At 41.5% G+C, this 22143-nt stretch overlaps 1 protein-coding gene and 1 pseudogene across 5 annotated transcripts in view; both read right to left on the reverse strand.

Annotated features, from left to right (window-relative positions):
- Positions 1 to 22143, reverse strand: part of VPS13B (vacuolar protein sorting 13 homolog B) — a 494765-nt gene that overhangs the window by 275812 nt on the left and 196810 nt on the right. For all 5 annotated transcript variants that reach the window (XM_066626564.1, XM_066626562.1, XM_066626565.1 and 2 more), the window contains exons 20-21: positions 19405 to 19514; positions 2720 to 2861 (exon numbers count right to left, since the gene is read on the reverse strand). In XM_066626564.1, the coding sequence (XP_066482661.1) occupies positions 2720 to 2861; positions 19405 to 19514 (252 nt within the window). The remainder of the gene's footprint in view (positions 1 to 2719; positions 2862 to 19404; positions 19515 to 22143) is intronic.
- Positions 19116 to 19232, reverse strand: LOC136649825 (5S ribosomal RNA; annotated as a pseudogene).

Here is a 22143-nt window from a genome sequence, read left to right on the forward strand (position 1 = left end):
TCCAAGGGGAACTGATAACTACTCCTACTATATTCTTTGTAACCAAAGTCACTGTTACAGACAACAATAATACAGCATTACTTTTGTTTCTAGCAGTTCTCAAGGTAGATGTTTCAGACCTCATTGATAAATTAAAGATCAATAAGCCACCGGGCCTGGATGACATCACCCAAGAGTTATTAAGGAATTAAAGAATGAAGTTGCTGATCTCTTGACTAAAATATGCAACTTGTCCCTCAAAACGGCCACAGTGCTAGAAGATTGGAGGATAGCAAATGTCATACCAATCTTTAAAAAGAGAAAGAGGGGGGAGCCGGAATACTATAGGCCGGTCAGCCTAACATCTATACCAGGTAAGATGGTGGAATGCCTAATCAAAGATAGAATCTCAGACCACACAGACGAACAGGCCTTGCTGAGGAAGAATCAGCATGGCTTCTGTAAGGGTAAGTCTTGCCTCACAAACCTTTTAGAATTCTTTGAAAAGGTCAACAGGCATGTGGATGCAGGAGAACACGTGGACATTATATATCTGGACTTTCAGAAGGCGTTTGACATGGTCCCTCACCAAAGGCTACAGAAAAAACTCCAAAGTCAGGGAATTAGAGGACAGGTCCTCTCCTGGACTGAGATCTGGTTGAAGACCAGGAAACGGAGAGTGGGTATCAATGGGCAATTTTCACAATGCAGAGAGATGGAAAAGCGGTGTGCCCCAAGGGTCTGTCCTGGGACCGGTGCTTTTCAACCTCTTCATAAATGAGCTGGAGACAGCGCTGAGCAGTGAGGTGGCTAGGTTTACAGACGATAGAAAACTTTTCCGAGTGGTGAAGACCAGAAGTGATTGTGAGGAGCTCCAGAAGGATCTCTCCAAACTGGCAGAATGGGCAGCAAAATGGCAGATGCGTTTCAATGTAAGTGTAAAGTCATGCACATTGGGGCAAAAAATCAAAACTTCACATACAGGCTAATGTGTTCTGAGCTGTCTGTGACAGATCAGGAGAGAGATCTTGGGGTGGCGGTAGACAAGTCGATGAAAGTGTCGACCCAATGTGCGACGGTAGTGAAGAAGGCCAATTCTATGCTTGGGATCATTAGAAAAGGTATTGAGAACAAAACGGCTAATATTATAATGCTGTTGTACAAATCAATTGTAAGGCCACACCTGGAGTATTGTGTCCAGTTCTGGTTGCCACATCTCAAAAAGGACATAGTGGAAATGGAAAAGGTGCAAAAGAGAGTGACTAAGATGATTACTGGGTTGGGGCACCTTCCTTATGAGGAAAGGCTATGGCGTTTGGGCCTCTTCAGCCTAGAAAAGAGGTGCCTGAGGGGGGACATGATTGAGACATACAAAATTATGCATGAGAAGGATAGAGAGAGATGCTCTTTACACTCACATAACACCAGAACCAGGGAACATCCACTAAAATTGAGTGTTGGGAGGGTTAGGACAGACAAACGAAAATATTTATTTACTCAGCGTGCGGTTGGTCTGTGGAACTCCTTGCAGCAGGATGTGGTGACGGCATCTGACCTGGATGCCTTTAAAAGGGGATTGGACAAGTTTCTGGAGGAAAAATCCATTATGGGTTACAAGCCATGATGTCTATGTGCAACCTCCTGATTTTAGAAATGTCAGAATGCCAATGCAAGGGAGGGCACCAGGATGCAGGTCTCTTGTTATCTGGTGTGCTCCATGGGGCATTTGGTGGGCCGCTGTGCGATACAGGAAGCTGGACTAGATGGGCCTATGGCCTGATCCAGTGGGGCTGTTCTGATGTTCTTAGAGTTTAATAGGCTCTATTTAGGAACTAAAAAAACTTTATACATAACACTGAACATTTGGGATGTTGAAATAGTGCATAAGACCCTTTTGTTAATTGTTCAAAACTTTCCTAAGTATACAGCATTTTAGGCTTCAGCCCTAAATATCTGGAAGTAAATCCTGACTGAACACAATAGAACTTATTTGCAGGTCAGGAAGTGATGCCATTAACCTGGAAGTGATGTCATGGCCGGAAGTGACATTATCAATTTAGGCTTCAAACCTGAGCCATGATCAGCCAAAGGACCCATTTCACAGTGCACTCGTGCTGTTATTTTCACAGCTTAGAACTGAAACACTCCATCTCAGAAGCCAAAGACTTGGCACCTTAAGTAGCAGTGAAAAGGCTGCTAAAGCAACTCTGTGTCTACAATGCATACAGGTCATAGGAAAAAAACATGTCAGGGTGAGGACTGGGATGACGTAATATAAATGATGACTTAGTGAGGATTTCAACCCAGGATTCCCAAGTCCAAACAGACATTAAATTGCACTGTCTACTGCTTACACCAGAGCATCTCAAGAGGCACCAGAACACTAGGAAGCAAAATAAACCACACAACTAAGTTCTATTACGTTCAGTAGTCCATTCCCTAGATAGTTATTTCGGACCAGCAAACTCTGACATGGCCCATCAAAATACTAATACATTAAAAATTTTTTGGCATGAAATAACCTGATCACAAGATTAGAATTCTAGTTAGAAAAGGTGACCCAATCCAGTAAATTCTAAAAATTAAAAACTGAAAATCTCTCAGATCCACGCCCAATTCTAACATTTGAAATGCATTCCAATGTATTGGATTCCACAGCGGAACCTGGCAAAATGCATGCACGTTCCAAAAAGCAAAAGTGGTACAAGAATGGACAGATTACATTGAGAAGACAACATACCTGTTACTGTTTTTGTTTTTACAGGGCTGCTGGCATATTCAGAGGCCTGATTCGACTGCTGCTTAGGCAAAGGCGCGCTTCCAACTGACACCTCATCTTCCTTTTTCCTTGTTACTGGTGTCCCAAGAGAAACAGATCCAGACTGTCAGAAGCAGAAAAACATTATGGTGACTATTTTAAAAGACTAGCATATAGCAAAGGACACTTCGTATCACAGGAAATTATAAACAGCTACTTCATCTCCATAAGTTTCAAGGAAAAACTTACTAACACAAACATAGAATGCCAAAGCAAATTATTAAATAAAAGGACAATATGCTTCAATAGTCACATTTTTGCATGCAACTCTGTTTTATTCGTTATTCTTAAGAATTCCAGAAAATGTTTTGAAACCTCATGCTGTTTTCAAATACTGCAAGGTAATTAAAACATAAGAAATCAGTTGTGGCAAACTACAACTACTGAAGATAAGCTAAATTCTGGGGCCCCAATTCAACAGTGCATTTGAGCAGCAGCTAGAACTGAGTACATGAAGTTCTTCCGTTAGGAATACAGCAACTGGGTCAAACAGCTACGTCATAGGCAGGAGGGAGCAGAAAAAATTGAATCCAGGCATATATTCCAGCTCCCCTTCCCAAACAGCTCATTGGGACTAACACAAATTTTCTAATAAGGTTCAGTATGCACAGCCCTGGAAGTTAGGTCAGAGGTGGAAGAAACTGAACTCAAGCTCTTCTTTATATGTGTAAGTTCCTCATCCAGCTAGGAATACATGCACTGAAGCCTGCTTTCATGTGCACATGCCTTGTAGAAGGATCAGCGCATGTACTAAATAGACAAATAATACCAAAATCACCAAAACTCCTTTCCTTCCTCAAATGAAGGATGTTGACCTTTGGTATAACACCTCTGAAATCCAAATCCTATACAAGGGTATATAGGATCTGGATGTAGTATATAACAAACGACAATGCCATATTACCACTTGATAGCAATTAGAGTTTGGAAAAAAAAAATTCGCAGTACACCAACACAGATTTTTACTGAACCGTAGCAGCAGCTATTAACAACAGGCACCAGGTTAAGGACATTTTTATCATCTTTTGTTATAAGATTCTAGTGGATCTACAGTGTAATTCAGAGAGTTAAGAAGTGAGAAACCTCACACATCTCATTACTTATCTTTTCTGGGAAAGATAAGTAATGTTCTGTTCCTGCAAAACAGGCTCAAGTGCTTGTAAATTTCTTCCAGTCAAAAACAGAACACAATTAGACAGAACAAGAAAACATCTCAAGTTCAGAAGACCAGATGCCAAACACCTTCCATATTCTAATAAGGCTATTAAAATCCTTTTGGGCACACTTTTTCATTATTAAAAAATCCAACATCTGCTGCAAGATATCATTTTATAGACCAAAGTCAGACTTGAAACCTATCCATTATAATTTCAAGACAACGTCAGCATGGTTTGGTAAGTTACACAATTATCAAGCTTTTCAACGAAAGAGTCCAGATATTTCCCATTTATAGAGGAAAATCAGGTTTGAAGATACTTCACCGTGGTACTACAATATGCAGGCAATACAACACCTTGCAATATCCACATAGCCAGCTTAACACCCAGTATTTGCTGTCTTCATATGTAATATGTGCTATTTTGACCTTGAAAAAGTCTGAAGCTTTAAGAGCTGGCAGAACATAACAGTGAAGACTGAGGTATTCAATCTGTGCGTCCTGCCTCCCTAGTGAGGCGTGGCTAGCCTCCAGGGGCATCGCCAGGCATCTCGGGGGGGGAGAGGCTGCGCTGCACTGCTCTGCTTTGCTCTGCTCCATGTGCTGCCTGTGGACTTGCTGCTTTTCTGCAGCTGTGAAAGAGGTGGGTGGGGCAGCGTAAGGCTGGGAGGGCATGTTAAACATGGTGGGGGGAGGTGGAAGAGAAGGCTGGTTGAGAGGGCAGGCAGAGGTGCCGCATCTCATCATGGAGCTCTCTCCATGTGCAACCTCGCCCCAAGGACTACATTTCCCAGTGTGCCCCTTGCCCTGGGCATCCTGGGATTGGTCAAGGCTGCTTGGAAAGGAGGGAACCAGCCTGCTCCTAGTGGGGGAGGTGTCCAAATGCCCCAGCCTGCATCCCTCTGTCTTGCCTGGGGGGAACAGGGGTGGCATCTGCATGTTGGGTGTGTGTGAGCAGCCCCCATCTACTTTGGAGTGAGTTGTAATCTTGCTGGGTGTGGCTGCAATCCTTTCCACACTTCCCTGGGAGTAAGCCCCATTGACTCAAATGGGGCATAATTCTGAGTAGACCTGCATAGGCATGGGGTCTGTTTCAGTTTAACCAAGGATCCTCACCTTTCTTTTTCCTCCCCCTTCAAAAAAGAAAAAAAGCCACTCTTGATGGCTTTGTCTCTAAAAATTGATTAACCCATTCCTTTTCAGCCATTCCTTTTTCCTCCTGCCTCCTTTTTTTTGGGGGGGGGGGGTACTCTGTTGGCTGCTATTGTAAGACAAAAAGCACAATCCTAGCTAGGTCTTTTGGGGGGGGGGTACTCTGTTGGCTGCTATTGTAAGACAAAAAGCACAATCCTAGCTAGGTCTACTCAGAAGTAAGTCCTATTGTGTTCAATGGGACTTACTCCCAGGAAAGTGGGGTTAGGATTGCAGCCAAACAGTCTCTAGGTCTCGGTTTGCAATTAGCAGATACACACAAAACAAAGTCTTCCCCTTCTGCAAATTCATCACTTCCCCCTCCCTTTCCAAAACCCTCCAGGTGTACTGCTAACAAACTCAGGGCACAATCCTAACCAGGTCTACTCAGAAGTAAGTCCTATTTTGTTCAATGGGGCTTACTCTCAGGTAAGTGTGGTTAGGATTGCAGACTCAGAGTGCTGGCAGCCTTGTTTCTAGTGTATAATTATAACACCTTCATCCCCATTTTGGGGGTAACTGAGGTGAGGTGTTGTAATGGGGAGCCGTGGCCAACAGCTACAAGGATCAGGGGAGACACAAGCTGGAAGAGTTCGAGAACCACTGAGCTAAGAGATAGGCAGCCCATTCCTGAGCTTACTGGAGCCTGTGATGCCACAGAGCCAAAATGCTGCCAAAATGGTTACCGTGGCATTCAACACGCCCCAGGCAGCCACCGCTGCCTCCTTAGGAGAAGGGGACTTTCATTCCCTTCCCCTGAGTAAAGAAAATAGCCCCACAATGGGGCTACTCAATTCTACAGTGGATCTTGAGCCAGGGCAGAATCAGAGAGTCTCATGTCAGACTGCACAGCCTGACATGGGGCTCAGGATCTGGTGAAGCTGAGCTTCACTGATCCTGGCCCACTCCCACTCCTGCCCCCAGCATACCTTCTCCCCACTCTCCACTCACTTTTCCCACCTCCCCCAGCCCCAGAACACCTCCCCCCACACCCCCAGTCACCTCTCCGCTGCCCAGCAGTCTGGGCAACTGCCGGGCAGCTGAACACTCTTACTGGACTAGCTCCGGCACTGGGCCCACATTAAGGGGCTCGCAAACGTGCCTTATGGCATGTTCGCAACAGTGTGCACTGGCAGTGAGCCAGTGTGCACTGCTCAGGATTAGACCCTAAATAGTAAATTAAGCAGTCTCTAAAAGCATGGTTCTATGCATGTCTACTCAAAGGTAAGTTTCATTGAGTTCAATGGTACTTACTCCCATGGTGAGTGTGAATAAGATTGCAGCTGAAGTGGTCTAAAATCAAGTCACCATTTCTCAGCCTCATCTCCAATACAATACAATATAGATATAATAGTTAATGTTTTGTTCTGGGGTCAGCATGCAAAAGAACTGTGCCCACTAAAACTGTTGAGAAAATTGTAAATCTTCAGATATTAACCACCAAGCAAGTTATACCAAGAAAGGCTATCAATTTTTGTAAAAATGAAAGCTATGTCATAGGGTAAGCGCTTCCTGAAATGGTTAACTCAGGTGAAGAATCAACATGGGATCTCCACCTCCATCTGCCCACCTGTTTCTATTGCTCCTCCCCCTCTGGCTCCCTGGATTTGAAAATGAAGAGGAGAATGGAGCAGAAGAGGAAGCATGGAGGAGAGGAGAGTAAGTTGGCTAGCATGGATAGTTGGGGCAACACCAAACAAGGGAGGATATTTGGCACCCCTCCTCAGGCATTAGGAAATTTTGGGCCAGCCCTATACAAGATCCATCCTTTTAATTCCACAATGGACTGCAGAGTTGTTTCACTTATACCTGGTTCCTAGTACCAAAGCACGAGTATTAGGTGATCGCTTGCACTGGCACTTGGAGTCTGGCACCCAATCCTATCTTATGATGCCAGTATGAATCAGAGAACAGACCTGAACAGCGAATGCCTTTCATGCCATTTTACACTAGGGTGTATGGCAGTGGTTTTCAAACTCTCGGGGAGAGTTTGAAGCACAGTAAGTCTTGGTGGGGGTGGGGGGAAGGCAGCAATGCGATTCCCAGGATCACGTCACTAAGGGGGGGGGGCTGCAGGAACTGGGATGCACTCACTAGTCCCTGCAGCAACCTCCTTGGAGTGGAGGGAGCCCTGTGCGAGTGTCTGCAGGGCTCCCCACCTTGTCAAACGTGAAAGTGGAGCTATCGCACTCCACTTCCAAAAAACTGGAAGTGGAGCACAATCACTCCACTTTCACATTTGTCGGGCTGGGGAGCCCTGCAGATACTTGCAACGCCCCAGTATGAAAACCACTGGTGTATGACATTACTTGTTTTGAAAGAAAAGAAAATAAAGCAAAATTTTTATTAAAAAATATGAAACAAGTCTTCATTCTCTTTTCCCAACTACTGAAAGTAATGTTGGAACGATTGATGTCATACTGCCAAGAGTGCTACTATGACAAATATGAGGGAGACTGAAAATCTGACAAACACATGCCTTGAGATAGTGAAACTAGTTTGATGCCAAATGCGGCTCAAAGACAAAACATCTACTTTGGTATCACTGTAGAGATGGATCAATATTGTATGCTAAACTATTTGAAATGATGGAAAAACAAAGATCATCGCAGCCAGAAAAAGCTGGAAAAAATTATGGTTATATATTGAGTGCTGATCTGGACAATGAAACAGCTGTTTCATCTTTGCTCACTGAAGTCAGGCTTGAAGTTGATGTTGATGACACCCAATACAATTTTGCCAGCTTTTTGGCATTGCTGGCTATAACTATAAAGTAAATGAAAGATCAATCTTAAACTGGGTGGAAAATGATCAAGATGTTGGGTTTTAGCCACAAACCGGCAAGGAAATTGCAGCTGGAGAAAATAGCAAATGACAACTGCACCACAGCTGCAGGCTCAAAGAATGATTCTGATGCATGTGATGTTACATTGATTTGTTACCACTATAACTGAATAGAGCCACCTTACATTGACAGAAAACCACACTCTTTTAGCAACTGAAAAAAATTAAGCAACTGGGGTGTATTTATGAGTAGTAAAAATGCAATTTATCTGTGCCATATTACACTTATTATACACTTATATGTGCTTTATTCAGAAAGCTGTTTAATAATGGAAAGAGGCAACAGTGGAGATTGTTCAGCATTAGAGTAACTTACAGCCCAATTCTATCCAACTTTCCAGCACCGGTACAACCACAATGCAGCTCCAGGGTAAGGGAACAAATGCTCCCAACCTTAAGGAGGCCTCTGTGACTGCACCCCCATGGGCACAGCAGCACTGGGAAATTGGATAGGACTGGCCTGTTAGATGTTAACAAAAGAAAATTCCACACGAAATTTTCTAACTCTCTTTAAGAAAAGAATGTATCTGTAAATAACAATAAACCTCTGAAGGTATTTCAATTGTATGATTAAGTAATGACAGAACAAGACAGATGGATTTATGGAATGTTTTAAAAACAATTTTCATTTTAATTCTTAAGATGCTGCTTCAATTCTTCTCTTTAAAAAATTATTTTGCCACTTTTTGCCTGTTAAATCTTAAGTTTAGGTAAGAGTATAAGAATAGGTAAGAGTAGATCCAAATAGATAAGAATAGGTAAGAGTAGATCCAAATCTACATTCAAAGGTATTTCTGCCTGTGTGATCCTATCGAGATATTTCTGCCTATGTAATCCTATCGAGACTTACCTGGAAGTAAGACCCATAGACTATATTGAGATTTACTTCTGACCAAACATGTATAGGACTATGTCACCATTTATCTTGAGCTCAACATTTGAGGTTCCTCAGTGAAGTTCTTTAAAGAAAAGAATAATTCCATCCTATAAAAGTTATCACTAAACTTAATTGTTACTTAGCCTTTTATTAAACCTGCCTAGTTGTTTTCCTTGTTCACCAACACAGAATAGGTTGGGCCTTAGCATTTTTTTTCACACATTCCTACCTTTAAAAGAGCTATTTTTATTTTAAAAAACAAAACAAAATGAGTAATATTGCACCAAACATTACTGCCAAACAGAATACAAACTGAGTAAGTGGCTACCTATTCCAAGAAATTTAGGATCTCTGCAAACAAGATAGTGGTCCCAAACCAAAATACATTACTTACAGAGATTCTAAAACTATGACACAGAAGCAGATCCTTGCAGATTCACCACATGATCTGCATAATCCCATTCAGCAACTAAAGCAACCCTGGATTGTTCTTTTGATGAGTCAAGAACATGAGTGAATGCTATACCTTTGGGGTGCACCACGTTTTGTTCTTCTCTCTCCATTTTCATTTCACAAATGAAGCACAAACAGTGTTTTAAAACTTCCCCTGGTTTACAAAAAAAAAGCTTCAAAATGCAGCAAGAGGAGATGTGAAGAAAAATGAAGGAAATTCCTAAGTGTACAAAAAAAATTGGAATATGTACTTCAAGTCTGAAAACCTTTATTGGCATTAAAAGAAACAGTCAACGACAGAAAACAGTAAAACAAAGCCAGCGAATGACTGTATACCAAGAAAAAAAACACAACAGGGAAATAAGAAAACAGGCAGAGAATGAAGAAACTATATAAAATCAGGAGGGGAATTTTAATTTAGAAACAGCGGAAAGATAATCTGCTACAACATTAGTGATAGCCACAGAACTATCACTTAATAGGACAAACAGAGGATCAGCAGAAGGACCAGAAAAGGAAGATAAGATAGGGATCAGGAGTGTGTCTCGAAGGGAATAGTGAGCTGGACAGTGAAAGAGTATGTGAACCACTGTGTCCGGTTCTAGAGAGCAAAAGGGGCATAGTCAGCAATCATATGGGATCTTGGAGAATCTGCCGGAGTGAACGGCTGAAGGAAAAATGTTAAATCTCACTAACATAAACACTCTCCTCCTAATGGGATCAGTCAACATACTAAAATAGTTAAGAAAACGACCACGTGAAGGTAGAAGACCAAAGAACTGAGGGGAACAGGTAGGGTTAAGATTAGAAAAAAGTTGAATAGATTCGGGTTCCCAAAGTTTGGATTTAATAATTGAATGGGCCCTATGGAGATAGATGTCAGCGAGGTGAATATGTACTTTAGGACTGAGTCAGTCACAAATGTTGCTTTCACAGCTTTTATCTTTTTTAAAAAGAAGTTAAGTTCTATTGTGCTTTTCAAAAAATGCCAAAAAGAAAACATAAAATTATAATTCTCTCTCCTGCACTTGCTCGCTCTGTGAAGAAGGCTGAAATTTATGTTAGTACATATAGCAGGTTAAATAAATCCACAATGTGTTTATATTGTTTTTTATTTGTTCTCCTTATCCCAGGTAACAGGTTTAAGTTTCAGGTAAGTAATCACAGGTCACCAGTCCACCATTATGTGGTATGGTTCCTGCCTCCTTACCAGGTTTAGATCTGCTGACTCACACCTTTTGTCTAGTCCAGGGGTGTCCAAAGTTTTTGGCAGGAGGGCCACATCAGCTCTCTGACACTGTGTCGGGGGCCGGGGGTAAAAAAGAATTAATTTACATTTAAAATTTGAATAAATTTACATAAGTTTACATAAATGAATATATTAAAGATGAACTTATAAGAACGAATGAAGGTCTTGCAATAGCTCAATGCCTATAAAAGGCATTGCACAAAGCAAGACTGGCCTTTCCTTTGCTGCCGCTGCTGCATCACAGATGTGAAAGAGCAAGCAGTGGAGGGAGCCTTCATCCCACAGCTCACATGAGAGGTCAAATAGTCGCCGTCACGCTGAGAGAAGTTGCGTTGGGCCAGTGCGGGCTTCAACAAATCTCTGGAGGGCCAGAGGTTTATTGGAGACTGGGGGCTCCCTGAGGGCCACATTAAGAGACCTCGAGGGCCGTAAGTGGCCCCCGGGCTGGGGTTTGGGCACCCCTGGTCTAGTCCAATAGACTAGTTTTCTGAAAGAAGGAAAGTTTGTAAAAGTGATCCAGTGGTTTGGGGAGCTCTGGACACATGTTGGCCATGCTGAATTTTAGCTGCACTGAGTACTGAAATGTTCAATTTTAATGGCTGGAATACTAGGGATATATAACTGGCATGAATAAGTCAATTTCATGGCTCAGAAAAGGATGTTATGATGGATTTATGCCATTTTATTCCTGAGGGGAAAAAAAGAATTGAACTGGATTCCTGAACAATACATACTATTTTGCCACTGCATGCTTTTTGAAATCTAAAATGGACTAAATAATCAAGAGATGAAGTACCAACTTCTTGGTTCAACATTATTTTGGGAAATACCCCCCTCCCCCCACAAAAACAGTTTTACCAACATGATTTTCTATTTTTAACCTTGCAAAGGACAGTCAAACTGACTCTGGAACTCAAAAGAACACAATGAAAGGAAGATTCACAAAAGTAAAATCTTACACTTTTCAAAATATAAAACCACCACCTTACCCTGGTAAACAAATAAATGGGTCATACTGCAACTTTAAAACTTTGGGTACTAGTACTCATATTACAGATTTTAATTTTAGAAATCTAGACAGCAGCTTTAATGCATGAATTCTTTACTGGTAAATAGAAAATAAACAGTAATAGGAATGCAGAAAAATGTTCTACCTAGCTTATACATTTATTAGATTAAATGGTTTTTGCATGTTTTTTTCACCAAAAAGTAACTGAAAAGAAATTATAACACTGACTTCACAGTGTTGAATCCATTTATGAAGGGTTTTTTACAATTTTATCTGGGGCCTGAATTGAAGCTTAAAATTCACATCTACCACCACTACCAACATTTGAGTTCATTTTATGTTCTGCTAGAGCAAAGATAGAAATTATAGAAATAGATCATTAGAAGGTCCTGCAAGAACTTAGAGCAGTCATTTTCAGCCACTGCACCGTGGCACACTGTGCCACAGGTGTGCCAGAATAATTTGGGGGAAGGTCATTTATTAGTAGGGTAAATTGGAAATGTGAGCCTCCCCCACCCCTTACTGGCAGCATGGTGTGCCTTGTCAATTGTCAAAAATGTGGTGGTGTGCCTTGACCATTTTAGTGCCTTGCCAGTGTGCCCTGAGATGGAAAAGATTGAAAATGACTGACTTAGAGAGTATTTTTACCCTCTACTGAAGGACTTACAAACTTGTTTGCCTTCCTATTCATATCTTTACTATGATATGTAAATAGATGTAACCACAGACAGAGACTGAAGCTAAGAACTAATCATGGTTTGGTGATCAGGGAACCTGAGGTCCAAAACAGGCAATTGTAAGCTTTTTGAAATCTTGTAGCAGCAGCCCTTTATATGGGGGGGGGGGGGGGGCTGTACCTGATTGAATGTTTACACATTAGGCAAGAAAGGCAAAACAAAGGTGAAGATAAAACAAAATTTAATACAGAATATGAAGAGTAGCTTTTCCTTTGGAAACCAGAGGAACATATTTAAAAGTACAGGGCTGTTTTGCAGCAGGACCTCACACTAACACATTGGTTTACATGTACAAAGCCAGTATCTGGCTGGAGGTCTGGTCTAGAGGGTAGAGCCTCCCTTTGCCTGAAGATAACATCGGAAGGTTGCTAATAATAATAATAATAATAATAATAATAATTATTATTATTATTATTATTATTATTATTATTATTATTATTATTATCTCTAATTGATTTAATTGATGCTATGATAGTTGTCACTATAAAGTCATTTGTAATACTGATGCAGATATTTGATTTTCCTACTTTGTGTCCAACTGACCACCACTAGAAAAATGCATTTCAAAGAATACTAACAAACAAAGTATGGTTACTTTAAATATACTGGTAGTAATTATCTTGATGTAAACAAAATGGTTGAAATACAATGTAAGAAGACATATTCTTTTTTCCCTTCACAATTAACAAATTTATAGAATGCACAATAATTACATGGTTTTTACCTAACCTTTTCAATGCATTACCATGGAAAACTTATAAAGCTACAGAGCAAGCATTTGAAAGCTGTGAAAGAGTGTTTATATTTGCGGAAGTCAATGCAATTTATGTGTATAAAGTCACACATACTTGTAAAATTAAGTGAAATTTAACAAATATTAGAAAGGAATTTTATCAAGAGTTTCTTATTAAATTTTCCTATTAAATTTCCTATTAAACTAAAATGCTAATTTTAAAATACCAATTTTAAGTAATTTAAAGCTGAAATTGATGGTCTCCAGTCAGGAGTCACAGCAAAAAGGAATAGTGAAATGTTCCAGAAGTACTTAGCTACTATTTATGACCAGGGAGAATTCAGTACAGTGAGGCAATACTGAGGAATCAATACTGGATAAGGAAGAGAATAAGTTCATTTGGGGTGAATTCTACAAAGTTATATTTTTTATCTGTCAAAGTAGGATGTGGCTCTACATGAAGACTCCTTAAAAACTCTGTTTTTCAAGCTAAAGGATGCTATTCTTGGGCTTTAGTTCCTGTTTGTGATTATGCTACCCCCCCAAGCCAGATTGTAGTTTACCAGGATCTGCTCAAATTCTGTAAGAGATATATGCAGAAATTGAGAGATCTCAGTCTGCAGATTTGTAAGTGTTATCAGCTCAACAGGATAACTGAAAAACAGCTTCTGTTGATTTTATCATGTAAAAAGATTCATTGAATCTGCCTACACATACTTATCTGTTAAAAGGGATTATCTGGAAGCCCTGGATGCTGAGGGAAACAGCAATCTTGAGACTCAAAGCCACCACAAGTAGGCTAGGAGCCATTATTTGCAGGGGGAAGGACTAGCCTCTTTCAAAATTTTGAGTATTAGTAGTCGAAAGTGAATGACTGGGAAATGTTTTACAGTGTCTGGAACTCAGCTGTGTCAGTTATGGCTGTACCATGTCTCCAAGTATGCTGCATTATTCTCTGGACAGTAACTGTAAGTGGACAACATACATGGGGACCATAGACTGGATTTTCCATAATTCAGAATTTTAGATGAGTCAGAACTGCTTTTCAAAAGAGAAGAAATAAATACACATTTTACTACAGTGAAGAAAATAAACAGGCATTATGCAGATTTATGAAGGCATTTATAAACTTTGTCATGAATTTTATATGTATTTTTAACTGAATGTCCACATTGTTCACTATTCAAAACGAAAACAAAAATTCTTCATATTCATGCAGAAGCCAAATGCATATATGGGAAAACATCCTCTTTTACCCCTAAAGCAGTAACCACATAGTTCCAACAGGAACTACATAGATCCTTAAATATATAACAGCCGCCACATTTTGGCCTGTATTTTCATGTGCCGTGGGAAATGTTATAATTTAATATATTACATTATTTTGAAAGTATGATGCTCCTAACTTGATATCCCCCCACCAAAGATCTACTGAAACTTATATTCAGAACTACCTCAGCAACCTCTACTGTTCAATGTTCAAACACCGAAAAGGTTAGAAGTGGGGCCGGCCCAAGACATTCTACCGCCTGAAGCAAAGGATGAGATGCTGCTCCCGATTAAAAAAATAACATAACTAATAGAGGACTGTGTTGGTCCACAAGAAGAAATATCCACAAGTCAAAGGAGAATGTTAGTTAATAAACATATGAGCAGCCCAATCCTATCCCTCCCAACGCAGCTGGCTACAGCAGGGCCAAAATGGACACTGTATCCTGCAGGGCCTACGAGGCTGCCGGAACTCTCTTCAGGGGAAGGGGACAATTGTCCCCTTACCCTAAGTAAAGCCCCAGTCCCAGAAATGGAGCTACTCAAGTCTGTGCCAGCTAAATTGCTGATGCAGAATTGAGAAGCTCTGTGTCAAGCTTCCGAGTCTGACATGGAGCATAGGATCTGGCAGAGGAGACCTCTGCCAGTTCCACTTCCTCCCAGGCAGTCCATCCCCCTTTCCACCCGCCTCTGCCCAGGAACACCCACCCCACACTCTCGCGCCCACCATCGTTTACCTGGTTGGTGGCACCGGTAAGGGCCTCTTCTACGGCACTGGTAGGGTAGCGAAGGCCTCCCTGCCGGCACTACTTGCTCACAGGGCACATTTGTGACACCCAGAGCAGGCGGTACAAGCACACCACAGGCACTGTGGCCATAGAATTGGACCCTAGATTACAAACTAAAAGTAATCAAAGACCAATCTTTTTGCTTCATCAAGCAGTCTTCCATCAAGCTGATGGAAGAGTCAATCTTCCCTAATACATATGGATAACCAAATCCAATGTTTCCCTCAGATATGCCTATATGGGAATCATTCCAAGGGCAGATCCATGCAAGTCAACAGTGCATCAGTAGAGCTCCTCTTTCATGTCTTCACGAGATGTTTGTTTTACATAAGTAAAATAAGATGGCCATGCAAGATTAAGAATATTTCTTTATTCATAAAAACTAAAGATTAACAAACACACTTTCTATAAACTTAGAAGTAAAAAATCAAGCTAAGAAACAAAAAGACCCCCAAATATCTTATAGGAAATTCTTCTTCTACATGTTTCATAATCAGGGGTCCCGATTTTGAGTGCTTTTTCCTATGGCCAATAAGAGAGAGAAACAGAAGAAAAGAGCTCTGACAAGCGAACTTCCCTCAAATGAGAAGGCTGGTTAGGAGGAGGTTGAAAGGGAAGGTAAAAAGAGTCCAATCTCTCCAGAGTGCATGGAGGCTGCTTAAAACAACAGTAACAGAGGCCCAGCGGACACGTATACTGCAAAGGAAGAAGGGTTCCACTAAGTCCAGGAGGGTGCACGCTTGGCTCACAAGCCAAGTTAGAGAGGCTGTAAAGGGCAAGGAAGCTTACTTCCATAAATGGAAGTCTTGCCCTAATGAGGAGAATAAAAAGGAACATAAACTGTGGCAAAAAAAATGTAAGATGGTGATACGGGAGGCCAAGCAAGACTATGAAGAACACATGGCCAGCAACACTACGGGGAATAATAAAAGCTTCTTCAAATATCTTAGAAGCAGGAAACCCGCCAGATAAGTGGTTGGCCCTCTGGATGGTGAGGGAGGGAAAGGGGAGATAAAAGGAGATGGCAGAGAAATTGAATGAGTTCTTTGCATCTGTCTTCATGGCAGAAGACCTCAGGCAGATACCGCTGCCCGAACGGCCCCTCCAGACCAAGGAATTAAGTCAGATAGAGGTTTAAAGAGAAGATGTTTCACACCTAATTCACAAGTTAAAGATCAAGTCACCGGGCCCTGATGGCATCCACCCAAGAGTTATTAAGGAACTGAAGAATGAAGTTGCAGATCTCTTGACTAAGGTATGCAACTTGTCCCTCATAACGGCCACGGTGCCAGAAGATTGGAGGATAGCAAATGTCACGCCTATTTTTAAAAAGGGAAAGAGGGGGGACCCGGGAAACTATAGGCCGGTCAGCCTAACATCCATACCGGGTAAGATGGTGGAATGCCTCATCAAAGATAGAATCTCAAAACACATAGACGAACAAGCCTTGCTGAGAGAGAATCAGCATGGCTTCTGTAAGGGTAAGTCTTGCCTCACGAACCTTATAGAATTCTTTGACAAGGTCAACAGGCATGTGGATGCAGGAGAACCTATGGATATTATATATCTGGACTTTCAGAAGGCATTTGACACAGTCCCTCACCAAAGGCTGCTAAGGAAGCTCCACAGTCAGGGAATTAGAGGGCAGGTCCTCTCCTGGATTAGGAACTGGTTGAAGTCCAGGAAGCAGAGAGTGGGTGTCAATGGGCAATTTTCACAATGGAGAGAGGTGAAAAGCGGTGTGCCCCAAGGATCTGTCCTGGGACCGGTGCTTTTCAACCTGTTCATAAATGACCAGGAGGCAGGGCTAAGCAGTGAGGTGGCTAAGTTTGCAGACAACACCAAACTTTTTCAAGTGGTGAAGACCAGAAGTGATTGTGAGGAGCTCCAGAAGGATCTCTCCAAACTGGCAGAATGGGCAGCAAAATGGCAGATGCGTTTCAATGTAAGTGTAAAGTCATGCACATTGGAGCAAAGAATCAAAACTTTACATATAGGCTAATGCAGTTTCTCAAACTGTGGGTTGGGACCCACTAGGCGGGTCGCGAGCCAATTTCAGGTGGGTCCCCATTCATTTCAATATTTTATTTTTAATTTATTAGACTTGATGCTACCATAGCATGTGACTGCATTTGGGGAAATGTTACAGACCTGTACTTTTAACAGACTACTACGTACAGTGGTGCCGCGCATAACGAAATTAATCCGTTCCGCGAGTCCTTTCGTTATGCGAGTTTTTCGTTTTGCGAAGCGCATTTTCCCATAGGAATGCATTGAAATTTAATTAATGCGTTCCTATGGGCAAGAAAAGTCAGAACAAAGTCAAATTTGGTTTACAAAGTGTTTATTAAGTGCTCTTTAAAGGCATACATACTGTACAGAGGATTTCAAAAACGGGGGGGGATGCTGAGTGGGGAGCTTGAAGGCTGTAATCCTGTGCACACTTTCCTGGGAGTAAGCACAATGGGACTTACTTCTGAGGAGACACGCACAGGATTGTGCTCTAAGCTGGGGAGGACAGCTGCACTCAATTGCTTGCTTTTGCCGTGATCATGGGGGGAAATGTGAAGTAAATGGGGCAGTGAGAGGGTGAATAAGCAATGGGAGGGATGCTGAGTGGGGAGTTTGAAGGCTGTAATCCCAGGCTCACCCCAGCACTGTCTGTTTTAGTGGCTGTCTGCTGGTATTCTTTTTGCATCTTTTTAGATTGTGAGCCCTTTTGGGACAGGGAGCCATTTAGTTATTTGATTTTTCTCTGTAAACCGCTTTGTGAACATTTAGTTGAAAAGCGGTATATAAATACTGTTGTTGTTGTTGTTGTTGTTGTAATCCTGTGCAAACTTTCCTGGGAGCAAGCACAATGGGACTTACTTACATAAAGATCCTCCCCTTACTAGGGTGGACGGGATCATAAACTGACATGAAGATCCGCCCCTTACTAGGGTGAACGGGATCATAAACTGGCATGAAGATCCTCCCCTTACTAGGGTGAACGGGATCATAAACTGAGATGAAGATCCGCCCCTTACTACGGTGAACGGGATCATAAACGGACATCAGAAAAAAGACAGAGTCAGCATGGCAGGAAGGGAGGTAGCTAATTGGGTGTGAAAGCCCCACCAATAGCTAGCTTTTGGTCATCAATTCATCTATGAACCAGTGATTGAAAACCAGCACAGTAAAAAAGCTGAAATATAATATGGAAAGTGATCGATCACCCAGAATTTCTCACCAGACACTTCTGGTGCAAAACAGTGCAAAGGTATAGTCTTCAGTTCTTCAAACAGATAAAAAAATTGTGATGAATACATGAAGTCTGGGTTTTCAGAGAGAGGAGATGAGGGCTTATATTATTAATTATAAACATTTTGCTAAAATGAAGGGTACAGTGTATGGGAATAGGCTGCAAAGGGGCAAGTGAAAAAGGTTGGGAACCACTGCAGGAGAACCATGAATCAAATCCACCTTTAAGGTATCTGATGTGTTAAGCCAGAAGCTCTACATATAACATACAGCTTATAACACATAACTGGGAGTGTGCAGTTCAATTCACAGCAGAGAGATGAGCAAGTGCAGCTGCATATAGTTGTAACCCATTTTACTCAGAAGTAGACCCACTGCTTTCCATGGATGTTATTCTTAAGTAATGGTGCACTGATTTGTAGTCTAGGACTTTGTTTTAAATGGAAAGGAGAATGACATCCTGGTGTTGAAAAAAAAATAGAACTCTGACAAATGCAAGCATTTGCAAAATGGAACAAAGTTGAGCCCTTTTCTCTGGAGGAGAATAAAAGGTTAACTTTGGCTGGACTTTCCCAGAAAGGTTACCACAGAAATTAACAGCCCTCTTAATGATCTCTGCATTGCTTCTAATGATCAAGCAGTGTCAAGAAAGGAAACATTTTTAGAGTTGAAAAGCTCTGCCCTCTGATCAACCTTGGGGATAAGATGAGGTGATAATTTAAGCTTCATTACTGGTTGGCAACCTTCAGTCTTGAAAGACTATGGTAGAAGCCTACAGCACCTGGTATTCCCAGGCGGTCTCCCATCCAAGTACTAACCAGGCCTGACCCTGCTTAGCTTCCAAGATCAGACAAGATCAGGCATGTGCAGGGTAACAGTTGCTAGCTTCATTACTATGCAAAAATTTATCGCCCTGTAGGAGAGTATCTATTTTTATTAATTTTATTTTAATAAATAAATAAATATTTTAATTAATTTTATTTTACCTGAAGAATTATCAGCAATCTTCCATACTTCTTTAACAAAGAATATACAGAAGGTTTATCAAAACAGCTTACCTGTTGCATTGGTCTATTGCTTCGTTTCTGAGGCTGGTATGTAAGCCAGGTATACAAGACTGGATCAATGTTGACTGTTAATCCCTGCACGCTGGCCAAAAGCATGGCTCCTATATAACAAAAACAACAACGCAGTATTGATTACACAAATCCTAAGAAGATTTCAAAAAACTATGCAAGTGTAGTGCATGGTGATTGTGATGGTGGCACCTTCAAAAACTGAAAGTAGCACTTTTATGTGAGCGCACGGTTACAAAACCTTGCTACAATTCCTATGAAGGCACTGTGTTCTCTCAATGCAACAGCAACATCCATGATGCCTAAAATATCCCTTTATACCAGAGGTTTTGAGACTGGAGTATTGAAATGCCCAGCCTGCAGGCCCTGGCCTCTGCCCCCTTAAGGGTTGGGGGCAGCGAGGAGGCAGGGAGCAGGCAGCAATGGGATCACGTCGCTCAGGGGGTGCAGGGACTGGGGTGCACTTACCAGTCCCTGCAGCAGCCGTCCTGGGTGCGGGGAGCCCTGCGTGAATGTCTACAGGGCTCCCCAGGTCGTCAGAAGTGAAAGTGGAGCACTCGCGCTCCACTTTTGGTTTTGCAGAAGTGGAGCATGATCACTCCACTTTCACTTCTGCTAACCTGCATTTTGGTTGCTCTCTTTTGTATCTTTTCCATCTCCACTATATCCTTTTTGAGATGTGGTGACCAGAACTGGACACAATACTCCAGGTGTGGCCTTACCATCAATTTGTACAATGGCTTTACAGTATTAGCTGTCTTATTCTCAATGCCTTTTCTAAAGGCTACCCAATTTCCTTTTCCGACTCCTGCTGAATTCTTCCCCAAGTATGATTTAGGGCGCAATCCTAACCCACTTTCCAGCACTGACATAAGGGTAATGCAGCTCCAAGGCAAGGGAACAAACATTGCCTTACCTTGAGGAGGCCTGTGTGATTGCCCCCCAACTGCAGGATGCAGCACATGCCCCACTGACACAGCTGTGCCAGTGCTGGAAAGTTGGTTAGGATTGTGCCCTTAAAGAAGATACTATCTAGTTATCCTCTTACCTTTGTCTAATCTCTTCTTATACTATCCTGACTTCTTACTGTCATTTTTCTCATTGTTATTCCACATTTCAAAACTCTCCTTTCTGATCCCTCCCCACTGCATTCAAACACACAATCATCTCTCCTAAAGTCCTACCTTGATCTACCTGCACTCTAATATCTAGCTTCTGTTCTTTTTCTCAAGATCCTTGATTATGGTGTTTAGTGCAACTGCCTCAACTTTCTTTCGCGACCCTTGGGAACTACTGTTCTACACAGTTTAAGCCTCTGCATATGTGTTCTCAGCTCTCTTCAAATCCCTGGTCCTTTCAACATTTTCTCTGGAGTAAATTCCACCGCTGTGTTCCTCTTTTCTATTGGGGCTCCTCAGGGTTCCACTCTTGGTCTCCAGCTAGTCTGTCTCTACTCCCTGCTCCAAGATAACTTCATCAAATCCCATGTCTTTTAGTACTACATTAGACTGATTATACCTAACTGTTCTTTTCTATCCCATGCCTTTCCTCCCACGTTGCCTACTCACTATCTGATATTTCTACTTTAATCACCATCTTAAATTCAATATATCTGAATTGCTCAACTTTCTCTCCTAGTCCTTGTGCTCCTTAATTAATTCACCACCAAAGTACTGAACATGGCATAAACTTTCTCAGGTCCCTCTACCCCTTTTTTCCTTTCTACTTTCTGAAGACCTGCATAAAGGGGCAATGCAAACCAGTATACTGCCCAATTCTGCCTCGGGTCCACCACTGCCACCTCTTTACAATAAAAAAGTTCCTTATCATGCTACCCATGAGATTTCTTCAAATGTGAATGTGCAAGGTTTCTGATTTAAAGGGATTGTACAAATGAAGGTTCGCCTTTGTTTCCTGTAAATCAAACTTAAGTCCTGTACGTCCATATTTAAAGAAACCATGCCAAAAGCAAGGTAGGGAGGGGGATGATAAACTTTCCACTTTCTTTTAGCAGGCAAAAAGCAGATCAGTGTGGTTTGCATCCATGGTGGACTGAAGGGTGGCAGTGGCGGCAGCAGAATCTGGGTGACAAAAACCCTGAATCTGCTGCCTGAAGACCTTACCCTCCTGCAATCCACTGCTGCTGCAATCAGCTTCACCTAGCCTAGTGGATGGGACGCCCCATCTATATGTAAAATAAGGCAATTGTGATCTACTTGTTTTAGTTGTCAGCAATAAACCTGAAAGTAAATCTTCAGTTTGAAGAGCATCCAGATTTAGATTATGCACTTAAGAAACAGTGGATGTGTCAATGAGTATCTGCATTTTTTTCTTTTTGTAAAGATCGGGCAAGGGGAGTTACTTTTTTAAAAAAAAGATAATTTTCTAAGACCACAGGCAAAACACAAATTCAAACAGATTGTCTGAGCATCAGCTAGTTCTACAGGCATGCCAGCTACTTTTCAAAACACTGTATTGCAATTTATTTTCTATCAGCATGGACTATATATAAGTAGTCCATATATATATATATATATATATATATATATATATATATATATATGGACTATATGTCCATGGGAATTCCACATCAAAAGATTAAAACATAAAAGATTTCTAGGTCATGGTTTCATACTCCCTAATTCAATTAAAATACCAAAATGCAAGAGTTGATCCCACCCTCCTAAAAAGATTCTCATTGCCTCTACTTTTACCAGGGTT

This window comes from Tiliqua scincoides, chromosome 4 (genome assembly GCF_035046505.1).
Source record: "Tiliqua scincoides isolate rTilSci1 chromosome 4, rTilSci1.hap2, whole genome shotgun sequence".
In the NCBI taxonomy this organism is placed as follows: domain Eukaryota; kingdom Metazoa; phylum Chordata; class Lepidosauria; order Squamata; family Scincidae; genus Tiliqua; species Tiliqua scincoides.